This window comes from Eucyclogobius newberryi, unplaced genomic scaffold (genome assembly GCF_026437365.1).
Source record: "Eucyclogobius newberryi isolate DKJ021-1_F unplaced genomic scaffold, fEucNew1.0.hap1 SCAF_10, whole genome shotgun sequence".
NCBI classification, from domain to species: domain Eukaryota; kingdom Metazoa; phylum Chordata; class Actinopteri; order Gobiiformes; family Gobiidae; genus Eucyclogobius; species Eucyclogobius newberryi.
The window spans coordinates 11,462,851-11,484,214 of NW_027315724.1; the positions used below are offsets into that span (position 1 = coordinate 11,462,851).

Sequence of the window (21,364 nt, forward strand, 5' to 3'; positions counted from 1 at the left end):
ATTCACATCTATGCTTGACCATGAGTGCCACCCCCTGCAGGACACTCTCTCCGCTCTGGAGAGCAGCTTCAGTGAGAGACTGATCCACCCTCGCTGTGTGAAGGAAAGGTTTCGCAGGTCTTTCCTTCTTGCTGCTGTCAGACTTTATAACAAACACTATTAGTACTGAACACTCGCAATACTGACCTAACCATGTGCAATTCCGTCATATGTGCAATTACTGTTGTGATTCATGTGCAATTACTGTGAAATTCATGTGCAATCCATGTGCCGTCGTGACACATATTCATGTGCAATTACTGTCGTGATCACATGCAATTGTATTTATGTATTTATTTATTTTTATCTTTATTATTTTTTCCCCTCCATCCCTTGTTGGGTAATGGGAGGTTTTGTCTATGGGACTTTTTGTTTATAGGAGATCTTCTACTGCAGGCATGTCCAAACTAGGGCCCGGGGGCCAAATGCGGCCCTCAAACCAATTTTTGTTGGCCCTCCAGCTTCCTGCTATGTTGGCCCAAACAACAAAAAGTAGCACTTTTTACTGTGAAATTGGGAAAATTCAGACATATTGATGTTATACCAACCTAATTTTAATGTTCTAGGTCTAATTAAAAGTGTGGAGGCTCATCGCAATTATGTCAAATGCAAAATTTCGAATGATTCACTTTGTCATTCAACAAATTCGACATTGTCAAGTTGTTTCGGGCCCTCTGCCCCGTTTAAGTTTCAAAATGCGGCCCTTGGTGAAAAAAGTTTGGACACCCCTGTTCTACTGAGAGTGTTTTTCAAACTTCCTATAAGTGATCTGTTCTTTTCTTCTGTATCTACCTCTGTATCTACCTGCGTTGCATCAATGAAATTTCCCCATGTGGGACAATAAAGGAATGTCTTATCTTATATCTTATCTTATCTTATCTTAAACATGTATCACCCAGAGAGTCTTGATTTTTTCAAATAATGACAAATAAGTGCAGGGATGTGGGCGGGGCTAAGTGAAAAGGGGACTTCTTTGCACTCCCGCCTCAGTTGCAGGACAATACAGGATTACTCAAACAGGCAGGGAAAAATAAAAAATACAACTTCGAGCAAATTAATGATGTAACAAGATTAACATCTGGTTAAAGTCGATTTTGCGTGATACGTCGCCTTTAACTATTGGAGAACATTAATAGATCTACATTCATGCTTTACTTATACATTTACTGGAGTCACTTGACGTCGCCGCGGCTGGTCACGCACATCCACGCGCTCCCTAGCTCCGCCCCTCCCTCGCGCTCTCTCTCCCTCTCCTCTGATGTGGGCGCCGCTGCCTGTAGTGCGCACTCTGTCTGCGGTGTAGTGTGCACTCCGTCTGCCGTGCACTCCGCCGACTCCACGGGCTGAAGAGGCTGCTGCACACCGGGCTGACATGAGCGGAGGAGCGGACCGGTGCGAGAACAACTCTGCACGCCTCTCACCGGTCTGCTTTGGCCTGCTTTGGTCCGCTTTACACTAGAAACCACGTCGTACTCGGATTACTGCTCTTTTTTTGTGCAGGTGAGAATGTACACTACGCTGCTCCGTGGATATAGGCTTCAAATGGGTGCAACTTCTGCTAGATATTCATTTAAACAGGTATTTAGCTGATGAGTTACGTGCTGAGGAGCTTTGAAGATGGTCCTAGACTTTAAACATAAAAAGGTGAGACTTCAGATGAGATTAAAAGCGAAGGGTAATCAGTGTGAAGCCTCAATTTGACGTTTGAACCTTTTTTGAGGTACTTTTAGTAAATGCATGTGTTAAACATTTGAAATAGTTGCATGCAGCCTGTTGTAATTAAAAAAAAAACTAGAAAAACTTTATGTTGCAGTAAAGTTTCTTATATTGGTAGCATTGGTTATTTTTTTTATTTTTTTGTTACAGGTAATGTTTCTCTCTTCTCTTTTCAGATAACTGCATGAAGTAAAGCTGAAAATCAAAATGGTTTTGATATTTTATCCCGCCATTTCACCGGTGCTGACACTTCTTGTGATGTGTTCAACTCTGGTAAGTCTAAAGTAAACTGCATAAGTTTGAATTATACTGCCATCAATTTGTTGCTTCCTAAAATAATTTGGCAAAAAGATACAGATTACAGTACTAATTGATATTAACATTTGTATCAAAACTAGATACTCATTTCACAGCATCAAAACTGGAAATGAAATTCTTAAAATTCACATAGCACATCTTACACATAGCACATCTTACCGAAATAGTTTTATTATCTTGATTAGTGGTCTGCTAACGTATTGACATGGATAAATTATTGATATTGCTGTATTGATATGTTTTGCCATGAGTAATTATTTTGTGATAGCGTTACAATTTTGTTGCTTTTTTAGATTTAGGAAACGTATTCATGCTATACATTTGACATATTTATTGCTTTAATGATTAAAATTGGTGTAATTTGAATTAAGGTTACGCAGATAACGGTTTAACAAAGAAATACTGTTGTGAAAATGTATTTGGTTCTTAAAAAATAGTGATATATCGCAAAATATCATGTGCAATATATCGATTATTGCATGTATCACAAAATCGTAATACAAGTAATACAAGACCACATGTAGTTTTGTTTTAAATAGTCTGTTTAATAGTCTGAAGAATGGGTTTTTGTTATCAGTGGTAAATAAAATTACTATTGAGACTATTTGAACCTTTCCCTTATCTGTAGTATTGAAATTGAGCTTGTAATGTTAGCAGCAAGTATATTCTCGGTGAATATTACTTTACCCTTCAGCACTGTTATTGTCCCAGTTTGTTAAATCTGATAGCTTCATTCTTTTGTCTCGTTTTGCCCGTCCCTGTATATCATTTCATTGGTTTTCTGTGCCATTTCCCCAAGGACTCATTAAACCTTCCCTTATCTCATCTCACAGTATCAGACTCGTTCTCAAGAATAGTCCACGTTGAGTTCTATTATAGGACTCAAATATGATGCTCTGGAATAACTCAGCCTTTATCTCGTTTGGATGAATGGCGATGAAATACAGGCATTTTTGAACTGTCCTTCTCAGATTCCTGCGGGGGCTGGTGAGGAGATCAGGGACTGCAAAGAGCAGGAGTACAAGGACCGCTTTGGGAACTGTAAACCCTGTAAGCAGTGCGACGCTGGACACGAGCTTTCCAAGGTGGGTGGGTCCTGCATCTTCATACACGTTCATTCAGCACTAAGTCATTGTTGAAATTATTATGAGCTTGGATAGGAAGTAAAAGTGGCAAAGAGTTAAAGGGAACATATAACGCAAAATCATCTTTAATGTGCTTTTAACCTCGACCGTCTTTCTTTATCACTAGTTTACGCACAGTTGTATTGATATTTTTCGGCATGTTTGAGTAATCCTATATTTTAGGATATTTCAACTGATGCTCGAATGCTTAGAAAAATCCTGTTTTCACTCGCTATTTATGAAATAAAAACATGTAAATGACGATCCACTGCTTGTGAAATGTCTCTATGAAGAGACAGGACTGCAGTTTTGAAGAGGACGTCAATGGACCGGTTTCTATTACGAAGGCGTTTTAGATCAATATCGAGGTTTACGACTAACAACATATAAAATAATGATCTACTTTATGGCTGACACAGGCTAATCGATTATTGAGATAATCGCCAACTAATTTAGGCATAGAATAATCCTATATGAACTGTACGGAACGACTCTAAAATATACCATGTGAAAAGAGGTTTTATGACTCTGACAAATCCAGAAACCCTTTAGCTTCATCTGGGATAAATTTAGTAACAATCAAGCAGGGATACATCCAGTTTATGAGAGAGAAAAAGGAAAAACCAACACTTATGTGACCATCCAGGATCAATCATGATGTAGTTTGCTCTTGAGCAGCACAGACTTAAATGTTCTCAGAACAAAGATTTACTGGATGTTTCATGAACAATAATTTAACTAAAAGCAAACAAAGTACAAATTTCCTTCTGGTTAAAAAAACTCCCAAACGTGGATGAAAGCAGACCAGATTGGTGTGTATCAGAAGGAAACAACGTTATTTATTGCTTCCTGTCTTTCATGGAAATACCTGCCAAGCTGCCATTAGCTTTTGTAGAACACTGACCCTTTTTTAATCAGTCACAGCCGTACTCCTGACCTTCTGCAGCACAATGCCTCTCATTGTTTCTCCTCATGGAACAAACCCCATCCAACTTATTGTCTGCAGCGATCCCTTCCTCTCTGTGCTCCAAACTTGCAACACAGTCCACTTCATGAACATAAGGGTGTTATATTATATTAGATTATATTATTAGATTAGATTAGATTAGATTAGCAGGCACCAGGTGAAGTAGTTATGGTGCAAAACACTCCCCTGACCCAGACCCTTTTTGTCAATACGTCAAGTCTTGATTATTATTATTTTGAGCTGAATTATGTGCTGTTGTAGAGTAAAGTGCTGTGCCAGTAACAGAGTGGGAAAGTACACTGAGGTGACTTTAAACTCCACTAAATGTAAAAAAAAAAACTAAAAACCTTGACATGTGTTGCACACATGTATTTCACCCCAGCTTCCTTTAATCCGTGCGCGCAGACATGCTCCCTGTGGTTAGCCGTGTGCTTCAGTATGCTTCAGTAGTCCGCGCTCCCCTGCCCGCTCTGTTGCAGCACCCTGGGGCCCTGGTTAATAATTGGCTGCCTCATTCTTTCTGTGAAGGTAGCAAGATGTCGACTGAGCAGGAAAAGTTTTGAGTCAATTTCTGAGCCATTCTATGGATATTCTTAAAGAACTAGCTCCTGGGAGCAAAGCAGACGTTGAGAGTCCCTCTGTGCAGCTGCCATAGAGATCCTGGAGGAATGTGGCCCAGTTTGCTCTGGAAGTTTGCTTCTGGAGGCTGCTTAGGCCGACTGACAAACATCAATTAGCTTCTCTTTGGTAACTGTAAGCTAAAAGAACCACCCACACAGAAAAGACAGCCATTACAGTCACTTATTCTTCCCCTGTCTCCCATATTTCAAGCTTAGCTTTATTTGGTTCATGAATAGCATGTTGCTTAGTCTGTTGTGTTGAGTCAAGCATGAAGAAGAGGGAGTGAACATCTTTGCAGTGCCTGCCAAAAGCAAAAGGCAAGAACTCTTCTTTGATGTGTCAATATGTTGTAATATGTGGCAGGAGTGTAGTGCTCTGTTTCCTTTTCTGCAGTTTGTTTGGCTGTTAAACACGAACCAGATCAGCCGATTGCACAGGAACATTAGGATGTGGACCACCTGCTTTTCAAATGACTATGGAATCACGTCAGTCACGTTACCACAGATGATATTTAAACCATTTTTCCATGCAAGCATTGGTTTGTAAAGCCTTAGTAGGCTCGGATGAAAAACAAAGATGAGTGGTTTATGTGGTTGGATCAGAGGGCAGTAAATGACTCAGAAGCCCTTTTGTCTGCTATGGTTCTACACTTGTGTGTACGTGGCATCAGCCCCCGTCCTGCCATGCGGTGCCCCATGTGCAGAGTTTTGCTGGGACTGGTAAGGATTAGCAGGGATGACCGGTCCTGGGCCACCTCCTTCTTGTGGAAGTGGGTCAAAAATCTCTATTGGGCTGTCAGAATACTATTTACAGTACTATGAATGGGCCTGGCTTTATCTAATTCCTGTTATCTATGTCTGTGACTGTTTATCATATTTTCATTATCATTTGTCTTTCTCTGGACCTGTTTCTTCTGCTTCTGCCCTCTCTTCACATAAAGTCTTTCTCCTGGCAGAGTAAAAGGCCTTATATGGAGATCTCATAACAACAGCTGCAAAAGTCCAGTTTACACCTCGTTCCAAGCCTGGCCCAGGAGGATTTAGTGAGGATTATATGGGTTTGGCTAAATTCTTCATTTTCCATCCCAACTTTTTGGTCTCATCAAACACTCACATCTTTGGACCTATAACCCTTTTAATTCCTTCCGAACCGATTCCGCTGGGCCAACACCCGTATCAGAGAGCAGTGCCCACATTCCAGCCTGACTGCATGCCCGGGCAATGAAAGGGGACACGGGTGAAGAGAGAGCAGACCAAAGAAGCCCCGTTTGAAGCCGACCTTCACTTTAATGATATATGAGCCCCCTCCCAAACACTGCTAAAGGCCTGACATTACAGACAGGGCAACACTGGGCTACACCAGGGCAGCTGTCTCTGAGCGCACAAGAACTGATCCATCTATGAAGTCACCGTGGCAGACATTTAACCCACACAACGTCCCAGTTTGCTACAGTGGATATGCCCAGGGCACGCTTTTCTGCATCTTAAATCAGGGAGGCATCTGGATTTAGAGTGCGGTAGTGAGGGAAACATCATCATTCACTAGGTCCATACTGTATGTCTGTTGAGACATTTTACCCTGAAGCTGCAATGAAAATGTCATTTTGTTGTGATCCATTCATGCCTTTCATCTTCAGTGACCTACTTGTTGCAGGACAGTCAAAGAATATTTAGCAATTATAGCACAAAACCACACATACTTGCATTTACTTTTTGAGAACTGAACCAATGTTATCACGATAAACAACCAACAGTGCAAGTCTTCATTGTCAAAAACAAGAATTTTCTTTGCACTCGAGCCTCAGTTGCAGGACACTAAAGGATGAATTACTTAAACATGCAGGAATATTTCAAAATACAACTTTGAGTAAGCTAATGTTGAGGAAACACTTTTGTAACCAGGTTAAACGTCCATTAAAGTTGATTTTGCATAATTATATGACCCTTTACTTGAGTATTTGATCATCAGAGATTAGAATTTTGAAATGGTTGACCTTGGTGCTGAAAAACTGTCCATGTGGTTTAGCCTTAAGATCTGTTTCAAAGCAAGAGGAAGCTTAGCGTTTTAAGATCTCGTACAACTGTGCAGCAAAAGAAGCGACGTCCCTGCGACTTCCTGAAGAGTTCTTTTGCGAGCACTAGGCCTCTCAGTCTACGGGACGCTTAGCGAGTCTGCTTCAAGAGGTGCTCAAACAAAAACTCTGAAATAAACTAGCAATAATACAACAGTGGGTGTCCCCAAAGGGCTTTCTTATTCAAATGACTGGTCTTTCTAGGTCTTGTGGCGGAAGGCCACTCTTTCATACTGAGAGAGTCAGGCAGATTATTGCCTGTGTAAGATGGACTCTCCAAAGAGGCAGCTCATTGTTCTGTGTTGATCCCGTGAGCCAAGATCATTCTTTAATTCCAGACCCCTGGTAGTCCACATTCAAGCCCCCTTTTCACCAGCTGCACATCTCCCCCAAAGCTGCCACCCCACCTCTTACCGGCTCTACTTTCTCCATTAATCCCTCCAGGAATGTGGCTTCGGTTATGGAGAGGATGCCCAGTGCGTGCCCTGTAGGAGCAGTCGATTCAAAGAGGAGCGCAGTCTGCAGAAGTGTAAGCCCTGCCTGGACTGTGGCCTCATCAACCGCTTCCAGAAGGGCAACTGCTCCAGCACCAGTAACGCTATGTGTGGGGACTGTCTGCCCGGGTGAGACCCCTGCTCACTATGCTCAAAGTACTCCTAATACCACCAATGATGTGAGCTATTTTGTGTTCCTCACAGATACTACAGAAAAACTAAATTGAGTGGTTTCCAGGACATGGAGTGCATCCTCTGCGGCGACCCACCACCTCCATATGAGCCTCACTGTAAGCACTTTGATTTTCATGTTTTCAAAATCATACATGCGAATAATATAAGGGTTTATGTGAGAAAAGAACTAGCTGCAGTTTAATCCCTACTGTCAATTTTCACAGTTTGAAGAAGTAGTTCAAAGTAATTCAAAAAGTGATCAAATTGGTCATAGAACAGTCAATAAACATGCAATTGTGTATTTTTCCTCCTTAGAAGATTGTAAATACAAAATATTTGTCACAGTTTTCATCCATGTTATTAGCTAATAAATAAAAAAAAATAGTTTTAAAATGTAATACTAAAAGATTGACTAAAACTATGATTATAATTGCATAATTTTGTGTCATCTATGACTAAAACTGGATAATTTTGTTGATGGTAAATACTGATCCACTTCTCAATCCCAGAACCTCAAACCAGAACAGAAACGGTCTGTACATGTCCCACAATGCAATGATATACAATTGATTTACCATAGTGACAATAGTATTCTATGGCAGAATTTGCAGTTTAACATATTTTGGATTTATTGTCCTGGTTTATGGTTCATGGCTCTGTAATTACTGGGATTATCCACATGAAACAAAAACGGGCACAAAGTTCAGTGTCTTGTCTCTCAAAGTGGTGCCATACTACTTAAGTGGATAGTGCATAGTGGTTAAAGCACAGCACACGTACGCCAGGCTCCAAGTGCAGGCGGCCGCAGTGTCGTGAGTTCGAATCCCAAATCTGAAGATTTACTGCATGTCCTCCCCTCTGCCCCCATGTCACTCTGTCTTGTTCTTTCTAATAAAGCCTACGGGCAACAATTTTTATTTTTTCTAAAAGAAAGTGGTACTATTGTTCAACTCCAAAAGCGTGTTTGTTGTCAGGACTTTAAGACATAAGATTAAAATGGGAACTTTGGGGAGCAAATCCCTAACAGATATTAAGATTCAACATTTGTGGGTCATATGTTATAGATATTTTTTTCAAGAACATTAATCCATAGAATTACACCCTTCTGGTTTCTTTCAGTTTATTTAATAGGAAATGCAATTTCACACTTCTAATATGTTTCCTGTTTATTCTGTGTATTTTAAGCACATTTGTTTGAGCCACAAATGTTTCTTAATGGAGGTTATTGACATGGCATTACCTCAGAAAAGGTAACTTCATGTCCGGATTGTTCTGTAGAGATTAAAATACAGAAGGTGGCGGGTGCATGGCGATAGCATGGCAGTAGCATCGAGCCCACAGCTATTGTTAGCGTTCTTGTATATTTCTACAAAATTGGGCCGTTTGATCACTTTATTCACCTCCATGTCTTTGTGTCTGTATTTGGCACAATACAACTCCTAAAGTCGGAGTTTGCTTTGTAGTTGTTGAACAGTTGGTTCAACAAGTACAAGTAGCAGCTCTTCTACATTAAAATGAATGAACTGCTTCCCCCACACAGGTCTGTATCTACAGGCCCTTTCCCGCCATCCCAGAACAAGTTCTATAATGTTCCCTATTTGCATGACTTTTCTTGGCCAAACCAAAATTCCAACATTAGTGCCACAATCTTTGGTGAAACATGCCAGCACAAGGACGAGTGCAACCAGAGGCAGAGTCTGTGATGGGCGGAGCATGTGGCACAAATGAGAAGAAACAGTGGGATTTGATTGGTTAGTAGCTGAAAAGTTGAAATGGATACCACTAACTGTGCAAACATGGGATTAGTGTGGAGCTTTTCATTCCATTTAAAATATGTTTAGAATAATTGAGAAAACCTGCTCGAACATAAACCTCCATTGATATTTTAACTGTCTGTGAGTTTTGTAAGCGACACGCGGTCTATGAAAGCTATTTAAGACGGAAAGATATTCTAACTTGTCCAACATGACAACTACCAAAACTGTTAACAAAAATTAACTTCACAAATTTGAAGGTTGAGTGTTCAACTCCGACCAGTGCATTCTGCCGTTGTGTCCTTGGGCCACTTACATTGACTGAAAAATTCTACGCATTTAATGAGACATGTTTCAATTAAAAGGATGATCCATTCGTGTGATGCTTCCTTAAATGTAGTTTTGGAATAACTGTGAAGGCTTCGTTTCATATTCTATACACATATATATAGTCCTTCTCAAAGCCAGATACATTTGCAGTCCAAATATTTGCTGAAGATAAAGTCAATTTAATCTGTCTTCTTTTGAGTTTGGCATGGTTTTCTAGGAAAGCAATTTTGTAGTCTAGTTTGGACCTAGAATAGTCCTGTTTTAGACCCGGGTTAGATCTGGTGATGTTCAAAAGACCAAGTATTTTCTTTGGTGGTACTTGGTGTGAAAAGTAAAATGCTTTGTTATCAGAATGTTCAAAATTCCGTAATTGAGGTATTACGGAAAATTGGGTTTAAATTTTATAGCAAAATTAAGCGACCATTTGGAATTTCCTGGGTAGAATTATCAGTTAGTTTGCCTTTCTGTTACTTATAAAGGATTGAAAAAATACTATACTAGTCTCAATATTTGTATAAAAATGTATGATTTGTGGTAAAGTATGTAATGTACCAGTAGATAAAATGAAAAGCTATTTTGGGTTCAAAGTTAGTATTTGTCCAGTAAAACTTAAAATCTCAAGTGTGTGTCATAATCGCATTTTAAATACCAGTGAACAAACAATGCAAAATATAAGAGTAAATGTCTTTAAACCAGGCTCATTTGCCAAAACCATATTTTGTGATATTTTGAAGTTCAATCCCAATCTCACCATTGAAATCACGTCATGTTCCTCTTCCCTTTTGCCTTTATTCCGTAATTTAGAATGTTTTTGTTTACAACCTTTTGTTTTGGGGCGACTGTGATCCCTCCACTCGCCGGTCCACCTGCGGCGCTCTTTGTTTGTAGGAAGCTGAGGACACAACAAGGCCATTGTGTCACAAAACATAGCTGCTATTTACAATCTCCTAGCTATCAGTGGAGCTGGAAATGTTTGAAAGTCCTGTCCTTCTCTCGCATAGTGTTATCATGAGATGGTGGTGAAAAGTAAAAGGGCAGAGAATTTGAATGGTCCACACACTGGCCCCGGGGGCAGTGGCGCAGCTGTGTGTGTGGGGGGCGTGAGGGGAAAATTGTAAATCTTGCTGCCTTTTCCCAGTGGTTCTTTGAGTGAAGTAAAATGAGATTGTGTTTTATGGATGCATATAGCCCGGTGAATGTGTTTGATCTGCTACACGGCTCTGGACGCAGCTCACAGATGTGCCTACACGTTTAAACACACCACATGTTTGGTTAGAGCCACATTGGCCGTTACATACACTAATAAGCAGCCGTACATCAAGTCTACTGTATATCATTTAGCTTTTTTATGTACTTGTTAACTCAAAGGCGCAATGGACGATTTTTCGGCGATTTGAGAACGCAGGCGGAAGTGCACATGCGCACTCCCCCGTGCGGACTGATACAACACACACGTGCGTTTGTTTATTAGCACAACGGATCGCATCGTATCTCTCGTCTCCCGTAGATTTCCGTCTTCTTCTGCGTCAGCTCGAACTGTCTTTCTCAGTCTTCATTTTGTCCCGTACACTGAGGGAACTATATTATGATAGATCAATGCGCTTAGACACGCGGAAACGTGGGGACGAGCCACACGCAGCTGCAGGTGAGCGATAGGTGCGTTTTATGATTGATACGTGGCAGGAATAATTGGTAGTCCACGCCACGAGGAAATGAGACTCAGATTTGGGTCAAAAAAAGCGTCCATTCAACCTTTTAAGCTGCAAGATTTATCACAATTGAATCGAAATCGCAATTTGAATGTTTGCAAAAAAAGGGTTAGGGTTAAAAAAAAGGTCTTTTTTTATATGATTTATTTCGGTGTCGATACTTGTTCAATTGAATATAAAGTTTCGATACTAGTTTTAGTATCAATTAGTAAGTGAGTGTAGACTTTTTTATGCAACCCTAAGGGGCTGTATTTTAAAAGAATACTCATGCAATCAGATAGATATGAAGTTAGATGTTTTTCATTTACAAAATTATCAGCTTCAGACTTTGGAGCAAGACATTGTACTTTTTCATGTTAAGGCCACAATTAAAAGTATGTAGTGTTATACAAAATTAAGACTTAAAGCCATGTTTTGCAAGCAAGGCAATTTGTTGCTATATCACTCAGCCTTAATTATTTGTAACTACAAACATTTACAGCGTTTTTATTTAAACCATTGCAGAAAGTGAAGTAAACTCCCCCTGTATATCTAGTACCAGATTTGTAATAGTATCAAATCCCAGAGTTCACAAAGATGTTCACATTAACAAGGGACTGAATAAAGATATAGATGTCTCAACTTGTAATAGATGATCGACAGCTCTAGAGGACAGTTGCCAGGAATGGGTGCAGCCAGAAACATAGGCTTTCTCGGAGTTCAAGGAAACCCTCTTCACTCTTAAAACCTTTTTTTCTTGACCAAATTTCGATATTCTTTGGAGTAGTAAGCGGTGGAACTAGTATTTGGACTTGTGGCATTCCGTAAAGTCAACAGGCGAGGCGTGTGTGAAAGGCTGTGGTTTATTAGGCCGTTGTGGCGAGATAGGATCAGCAGGTGAGGAGGCTTCAATGAGTCACTGTTTATGTGCTTGCTGCAGCTGCACAGACTCACAGAACACACTACCTTTGTCTGAGGGCCGGGGCAGTTGATGCTTTCACAAAAAAACAGATGGTTTGACCTCCACAGACAACCCAATGTACAATGGAAGGGTTAAGAGCTTACACAAGACATAAAGCGTATTATCTCTGTAGCACATGACAGATCAAATATAAGTTAACTTTGTAACACTGACGGGAAGTTTTAGGGGCGAGCTGGAAGGATATTGTTGGGGAAAGTGGTAATTGAAAAAGGTGACTCTAAGCCGGCCTAATTGAAAGACAGAATTAGAATCTTTATTTATGTCCACACACATACAAATTGTTGGAATTTGCATTGAAACGAAAGCGCATATCACCACTGTGTGCTGTCAACATTAGGGTTGTAGAAAGTATCAAAAATCAGATACTAATCAATACTAAAACTAGTATCGAAGTTACTCATTCCAACAAGTATCCATTGAAAAAAAAATTAAAACCACAGGATAACATAAAGAAAGTACTTTGTTATATTGTCTAAAATAAGTGTTTTTAGTAATCAAGTATTGAGACTGTTCGCTACTATCGAAATGGGGTATTGAATTTTAGTTTTGTGACAACACTAGTCTGCATCTAAAAAATAGTTTAATGGTCCGAGAACCAGAAAGTGTGCCGTTGGCATGCTAGCTTTACTGTGACAGCAAAACTCTGCTCTGACCTCTGACTTCTACAAGTTGTATAAAGCATGTATACACTAAATTTAAGATGCTTTGAATACGTTATAAAAGTGAGGAATACGTTTGGACTACTGCAAACTGTTTCATATTAACAAGTTCTGTTTTTTCTCAATTTTAAGACAAATCAGGTACATGTGTGAGCAAAGGTCCACTATGTAGTATTTCGAGTAGTGGTTCAGGCACTTGCTCCTCTCCATAAAGATTGCCTTGCTTTGCCTGGAATGTTCCACAGTATGGCATTGTACCTATCCACCACAATATACTGGAATCAAGCTGCCTTTTATACTCACAAAATGAATTCCAAGTACCTCCATATCGTTTTTTTGCTATTTATAAACTGTCCAAAGCAGATAATGTTTACATTGCATAACACAGAACACTTAAGTTTGAACTGGATCCAGTTCACCTTCATGAGGAATGGTGTGAAAAGCAAACATGGGTTACAACATTCTCGGAAGAAACTATATTTGTTACGGTAGTGTTGGGCATGTTAAGCTGTAAATTCAGTTTGTTTGAATGGTCAACATGTTCACCAGGTTCAAAATACCTGATTCAGTTGTAAGAGTGCTGTTAAATGTTGGGTGAGTCATGTGTACAAATATGCTCCACTGATATTTCAGAAAGCAACTACTGTCAGTGCTTTCAATGGGATTCACATCTGCAGCCAATCCCCATAAAGACTTTGTATCCAACCACAAATCAAAGTCTGATATATGTTGATATATATGATACATGTTTAAAGCCATAATGTGGAACATTCCATCCACAGTATTGATACAGTACAAAGTACACCTTTAAATTAAGGGAGTGTCTGCAGTGCCGCGGCGTGCGGCCGAAACTGCCATGTTATTTTTGTGCCGGCCGCGCGGCGCGGTTCCTGAAACTGCGCCGCTATTTGACCACGTTTTAGCGCCGTTTTAGACCGCGCCGGGTTAAGATTAGGGTTAGGGTTAGGGTTAGCCATGAGGCTATAACGGGCTATAAGGGAAATGCCGCGGTCCTTGAAACTGCGCGGCCATTTGACCGCGCCGCGGCTCTCCAGCCACGGCCTTAAATAATATCACCTCATGCAACCGTCAAGACAATTATTTTAAGTACAGATATATTTAAAAGTAGCTCTTAGGGTCAAAAAGACTGCTGTGTTCTCTTGGCATACAATTATAAAGCATTTTGTTGCACCGTGAACCAGGACGTGCACTGTTAGCATGCTAGTTGTTGTTAGCTTTATTGTGATGGCTTTATGCGGTGTGATTAAGATGCTAGGAATGAGTTAAGAACGTGACGAACAAGTTTGGGCCGCTGCAAACAGTTAAAAATGAACTAGATCTGATTATCACGTTTTTAGGACAGTACAAATGAGGTAGGCTACAGTGCCTTTAATGCTTAATTATCCTACATATTTGAGTGGAAGCTAGGGATGGGCAATACTACAATCTTTTGTATCAATATGATAAGTACTTTTATACCGATACTCAACACTCGACTACTTTTATGAGGGCATTTTTATATATATATATATATATATATATATATATATATATATATATATATATATATATATATATATATATATATATATATATATATATATATATATATATATATATATATATATATATATATATATATATATATATATATATATATATATATATATATATATATATATATATATATATATATATATATATATATATTATAAGGCCGAGCATATCTTTACTAACAGAACAGAATTAGACACATTTGTATTTTTACGTCTAAATACTGGCAACTGTGAAATATAACAGGACAACATTGGCATTAAAAAGTGTAATTTAAGTAAGTTAACATTCTTTATCGATCATAATAAATGAGGCCAGTACATTTAAATACATTATTTTGTATTATTAGTAGTGATTGTTGTGGCTATTTAATTTCTACCTGTGTAGTTGCCGTTTATGCAAATGTTTTTTAATATGGTCTTGTGCTTTAAGCTGTAATAAACCCTGTTTTTCAGCGCTTGTGGGATCTTGTATAATGAGTTGCATTCTAGTCCTGACCTGACGCTGTGTGAAGGGTCTTGAGTGTGTTACAAAAACGGCTAAATCATGACGCTCGCAGGTTTAAGCATGAATCCAGACCATGTACAACAACTTCTGTAGGAACTAATGTTTTCCTCTGAGTTTTCTGTGATGACAAAAATAAACACGGATCCTGTTTAAAAGCGTTGGTGGATGTGGAGGTAGAACTAGCTGAGGCCTGGAGGCAGGGGCACAGAGCGACTGTAAATCATGAACCGGAGGGAAGCATCACACAGCAGTCTTCCTTTTGAACTTGTTTCATTTCAGACCTACAGCTCCAGGCCATCGAGACAGGTTTGTGTCAGGTTACGCTGCTCTGATTGGCTGAGAGCGTTTGAATCACATGCACCGTGATTATAGGTGTGAAAATCCATAGATTATACTTGTTTTATGATCAGTGACTACCTCACATCTTGGTATTATGAGTGCTGTTGGAGAGAGTGTTTTTAATTGTCTAGTCTGTGTCTTTAATGTTTTGTTCCCAGCAACTAGAGAACATATGAAGTTTATACCATTTGCAGTCCATCTTAAAGGTGCTAAAATGTTCCTCTAAATGTCTTTGTTGGGGTTCACGTATCGCAGAGAAAATGCAAACATAGAAGGATATTTTACCTTTCTGTTTGAAAGATTACACATCATATTTTTATGTATTTATTTATTGTTTCCTGCATTTTAATTCTTACTCTTATTATAGACTATAAATAATAGTATTTAATATGAGGGATGCCCAAACTTCATTCCTTGCTGGCCCGACTTTGATCTATATATTCAATCTTCATGTTGCTCTGTTCTAATTTTGCATATGTCCAAAACAGCAATTTTGATAACGTCTTGCTGACCGTCCAGAAATGGATTACTATCATTACAGTGACAACAAATATCTCACATAAACAGCTTATTTTCACATTTTTAAAATGTAATCATGTCATAATCTCAGGGGCCTATGTCACTCTATTGGAGAATCACTGTTTTTGAAAGACATATCCAAAATAGAAATCCACTAACGTTGCTGTAATTGTGTTATTGGAGTTGAATAATGGCACCTCTTTCTGAGGCTACTGTGTCATGTGAACTCAACCTATCAGTACTTTCTTTGCTCCTCTTCACGTCCCTCACACATTTGCTTTCTCCCGTGTGCAGGCAGTGGGCGTGTAAACCTGGTGCCTCTGCCTCCGTCGGTGACCAGCCCCCGGGACATGGCCTTAGCCGCAGTCATCTGCAGCGCTCTGGCCACCGTCCTGCTGGCCCTGCTCGTGCTCTGTGCCATCTACTGCAAGAGACAGCTGCTGGAGAAGAAGCCCAGTGGTGAGGCTGGCCCGGGCACAGTCACAGCAGGGAGACACTTGCTTTTATTCAAGACTTCATCAAAGGAATTGACAACGAAGCAGGAGGCCACTTTGTGAAAGAGCTAACTATACAATAGACCCTTTAAAAGTCACAAAATTCCAAAATGGAGTCGACTGGAGGCAAAAGTCGACCGTAACAAAACATCCCTTAAAATCACATAAAATATTAAATAAAAACAGTGGCGACACAGGAGGAGGATGAGACATAATGTGAGATACAAGATTGGGTTTAGTTTAGTTTAGTTTAGTTTATTAAGATCCCCATTAGCTCCTGCAAACCAGTTGCTATTCTTCCCGGGGTCAATGAAAAGTTAAAAAAATCTGTTCACAATTTTAAGTTTTATCTTTATTTAATTTAACACCATTATTTCATTTAAGAGCCAAAAACACTTTAAGCTAAACATTTAATACAAAAACATGCATTTCCTTAAACATATATTTAACTTAAGTTCAGATTACTTAAAGAACTACTATCTTCCTACTTGTATCTTTAGTAGTTTGTGTGGCTCTGTCTGTATCACACTGTGGAGACCAAAACCTGTACACACACTCTGTGTATTAGGGGACATTCAATCCCCAGGACATGGTTTTTAGCTCAAAAACATGATTTAAAGTTCAGATATGGGTTACAGTAGGTTAAGGTGAGGGTTTATGTAAGGATCAGGTCTCGAAGATGTAATGTAATGTAATGTGATGTAATGTGTGTGCAGCGGCCTCCCTGCGCTCTCAGGACTGTCCGTACAGTGGAGCAGAGCTGTCCTGTCTGGATCCTCGCTGGCTGCATGACTTCCATCACAGACCCTGCTGCCAGTGTCACCTGGGCCCCGAGCACAGCTGTGGTATTCTCTCTCTCTCTCTCTCTCTCTCTCTCTCTCTCGCTCTCGCTCTCGCTCTCGCTCTCGCTCTCGCTCTCGCTCGCTCTCGCTCTCGCTCTCGCTCTCGCTCTCGCTCTCGCTCTCGCTCTCGCTCTCGCTCTCTCTCTCGCTCTCTCTCTCGCTCGCTCTCTCGCTCGCTCTCTCGCTCTCTCTCTCGCTCTCTCTCTCGCTCTCTCTCGCTCTCTCGCTCTCTCGCTCTCTCGCTCTCTCGCTCTCTCGCTCTCTCGCTCTCTCTCTCTCAAGCGTCAGTTGTGTATGTTCCTTGTGTGTTGCAGGTCCAGTGCACTTGATCCCTTCTCTGTGCTGTGAGGAGCGCTGCAGTCTGGGCCACAGCCAAAACGGCCCCCTCCATTCAAGGAGCATTAGTATGGAGTGAGTTTTACATGTACTACATACAGGATATGTACTGGAACAACATAGCTTGGCACACGTGAGCATTGTCGTTATACGTTTGCATGCATCTGTAGTAAACAATTACATAGAAATAGTCACAGATAAAATGATGAATGTGGTGAATATAGAGTGAAGAAAAACAAGATGATTAAAGTGCCTTTCACACCCTTTAAGTGGTAATTGCTCCACTTTCTGTGAACCTCGGGATCACATCAGCTGAATCACTGCACGATGTCTCCGGGGCGCAGAGGATAAATTAAATATTGTTAATTGCTTACTTTGAAGTGCTGAGATCGAGCATTACTCATCAATATAAATTACATAAAAGGCGTGTCTGAAGGTAATGATTTATGATGATCATTATGCATGCTAACTGCCACCGGTGTCCTGCAGACACTCAGAGGACGGGGAGTGTGCACACAAGCAGCTGGAAACTGCAGAGAGGTCAGCGGTCATGGCAGAAAGACAACAGGACGAGGAGGACGAGGACAGTGGTAGACCTGAGGCTCTGCAGGAAGGTACATTGTAGAAGAACTAAGTCTAAAGTACGTGAAACCTATTTTTGGGATAAGAACCACCTACACATAAAAAAATAATGATAAAAGACTTTGTGCAGTGCAATGCTCCAAGGTCAGTGTAACAAGGCACATTGGCGCTTCATCTTTAGTCTTCACCTGCCTGCAGTCAGTGCACACCCGGCTTAAGTGTCACCTTTGCTGGGCACATCCTGTTTGGTACATTTGCATTTATGGCCTGTAACAATGAGATAACACATTTAAAACAACCCTTTCAATCTTTTGTCATAATTTCTCTTGTCAACACTAGGACAATCAGAAAAGAAGTATTTACATGAAATTTCAACAATCTGAGAACTCTGCTCACTGCTCCTCTGCTCCTCGTGCTCACATGTATGTCTGCTCCTCGTGCTCACATGTATGTCTGCTCCTCTGGCTCACATGTATGTCTGCTCCTCGTGCTCACATGTATGTCTGCTCCTCATGCTCACATGTATGTCTGCTCCTCGTGCTCACATGTATGTCTGCTCCTCGTGCTCACATGTATGTCTGCTCCTCGTGCTCACATGTATCTCTGCTCCTCGTGCTCACATGTATCTCTGCTCCTCGTGCTCACATGTATCTCTGCTCCTCGTGCTCACATGTATGTCTGCTCCTCGTGCTCACATGTATCTCTGCTCCTCGTGCTCACATGTATGTCTGCTCCTCGTGCTCACATGTATGTCTGCTCCTCGTGCTCACATGTGTGTCTGCTCCTCGTGCTCACATGTATGTCTGCTCCTCGTGCTCACATGTATGTCTGCTCCTCTGGCTCACATGTATGTCTGCTCCTCGTGCTCACATGTATGTCTGCTCCTCGTGCTCACATGTATGTCTGCTCCTCTGGCTCACATGTATGTCTGCTCCTCGTGCTCACATGTATGTCTGCTCCTCTGGCTCACATGTGTGCCTCTTCTCCTCGTGCTCACATGTATGTCTGCTCCTCGTGCTCACATGTATGTCTGCTCCTCGTGCTCACATGTATGTCTGCTCCTCGTGCTCACATGTATGTCTGCTCCTCGTGCTCACATGTATCTCTGCTCCTCGTGCTCACATGTATCTCTGCTCCTCGTGCTCACATGTATGTCTGCTCCTCGTGCTCACATGTATCTCTGCTCCTCGTGCTCACATGTATCTCTGCTCCTCGTGCTCACATGTATGTCTGCTCCTCTGGCTCACATGTATGTCTGCTCCTCGTGCTCACATGTGTGTCTGCTCCTCTGGCTCACATGTATGTCTGCTCCTCATGCTCACATGTATGTCTGCTCCTCGTGCTCACATGTATGTCTGCTCCTCGTGCTCACATGTATGTCTGCTCCTCGTGCTCACATGTATGTCTGCTCCTCTGGCTCACATGTATGTCTGCTCCTCGTGCTCACATGTATGTCTGCTCCTCGTGCTCACATGTATGTCTGCTCCTCGTGCTCACATGTATGTCTGCTCCTCGTGCTCACATGTATGTCTGCTCCTCGTGCTCACATGTATGTCTGCTCCTCGTGCTCACATGTATGTCTGCTCCTCTGGCTCACATGTATGTCTGCTCCTCGTGCTCACATGTATGTCTGCTCCTCGTGCTCACATGTATGTCTGCTCCTCGTGCTCACATGTATGTCTGCTCCTCGTGCTCACATGTATGTCTGCTCCTCGTGCTCACATGTGTGTCTGCTCCTCGTGCTCACATGTATGTCTGCTCCTCGTGCTCACATGTATGTCTGCTCCTCGTGCTCACATGTATGTCTGCTCCTCGTGCTCACATGTATGTCTGCTCCTCGTGCTCACATGTATGTCTGCTCCTCTGGCTCACATGTATGTCTGCTCCTCGTGCTCACATGTGTGTCTGCTCCTCTGGCTCACATGTATGTCTGCTCCTCGTGCTCACATGTATGTCTGCTCCTCGTGCTCACATGTATGTCTGCTCCTCGTGCTCACATGTATGTCTGCTCCTCGTGCTCACATGTATGTCTGCTCCTCGTGCTCACATGTATGTCTCCTCCTCGTGCTCACATGTATGTCTCCTCCTCGTGCTCACATGTATGTCTGCTCCTCGGGCTCACATGTATGTCTGCTCCTCGTGCTCACATGTATGTCTGCTCCTCTGGCTCACATGTATGTCTGCTCCTCTGGCTCACATGTGTGCCTCTTCTCCTCGTGCTCACATGTATGTCTGCTCCTCTGGCTCACATGTGTGCCTCTTCTCCTCGTGCTCACATGTATGTCTGCTCCTCTGGCTCACATGTGTGTCTGCTCCTCTGGCTCACATGTGTGCCTCTGCTCCTCGTGCTCACATGTGAGCCTCTGCTCCTCTGGCTCACATGTGTGCCTCTGCTCCTCTGGCTCACATGTGTGCCTCTGCTCCTCTTCTGCTCTGTTCCAGGATGACAGGGGCGTCTTTGGCTCGTGTTCCCTCCTTGAAGCAGAGGTCAGACCCACGTTTGAGATTATGCCTGGTGCCCCTCCCTGCTCCAGTGTCTGCAGCTGACCTCAGAGGCCTTCAACATCCACAGCAAGCGCACGAGGGCAAGCAAGAGCCCACAGGGAGAAGTGAATGAAGTCTTGACAAGCAGTGACTTTCTACGGACATCTTTGCTTGAGAATGTCTTTTAGCATCTTCATTTGTAGAAGAACAACCAGTGAATTAGCGACTGGTGCGATGAAGCTTTGTGTGTCCATGTAAACAAGTGTGAAGAATGATCAAGCCGACTATGTTGCACATCGAAGACAATCTTGACACAAAACACTAAAGATGTGGAATGTTAACTCTAAATATTCTGTAGATATTGTAAGATAGTATAGGTTAATCTAATATTTTTGTAACATAGACCTCAGATGCAGTGTTACCTTTACTTCTGTAAGATAGTATTGATGGCTGTGAAGAGTTGTTTAAGTGTATTCATGCTACATATTTGTACATAAACATCCAAAAGTACTTTTTACACATTCACTGTTTTTTGCTCTTTGGGATTGAATCTATTGATATTTAAACGTGGTATGGACGATTTTTTCCATCAAATTTTTTATCATATTTCCTCGTGGCATGGATAAATCATTTGTCCTGCCACGTATCAATCATAAAAGGCACCTATCGCTCACCTGCAGCTGCGTGCGGTTCGTCCCCACGTTTCCGCGTGCCTAAGCGCATGGATCCATCATAATATAGTTCCCTCAGTGTACGGGGCAAAATGAAGA

The 21,364-nt window shown here is 41.4% G+C and overlaps 1 protein-coding gene across 1 annotated transcript; it reads left to right on the forward strand.

Moving 5' to 3' along the window:
* Positions 1-1,320: 1,320 nt before the first annotated feature.
* Positions 1,321-21,111, forward strand: LOC140374028 (tumor necrosis factor receptor superfamily member 19-like). Its single transcript, XM_072460794.1, has 10 exons — positions 1,321-1,539; positions 1,932-2,028; positions 3,045-3,158; positions 7,301-7,479; positions 7,555-7,640; positions 16,151-16,315; positions 17,067-17,195; positions 17,507-17,603; positions 18,018-18,142; positions 20,553-21,111. The coding sequence occupies exons 2-10, from the start codon at positions 1,963-1,965 to the stop codon at positions 20,555-20,557; spliced, it is 966 nt and encodes a 321-aa protein (XP_072316895.1). The 5' UTR covers positions 1,321-1,539; positions 1,932-1,962; the 3' UTR covers positions 20,558-21,111.
* The last annotated feature ends 253 nt before the right edge of the window (positions 21,112-21,364 follow it).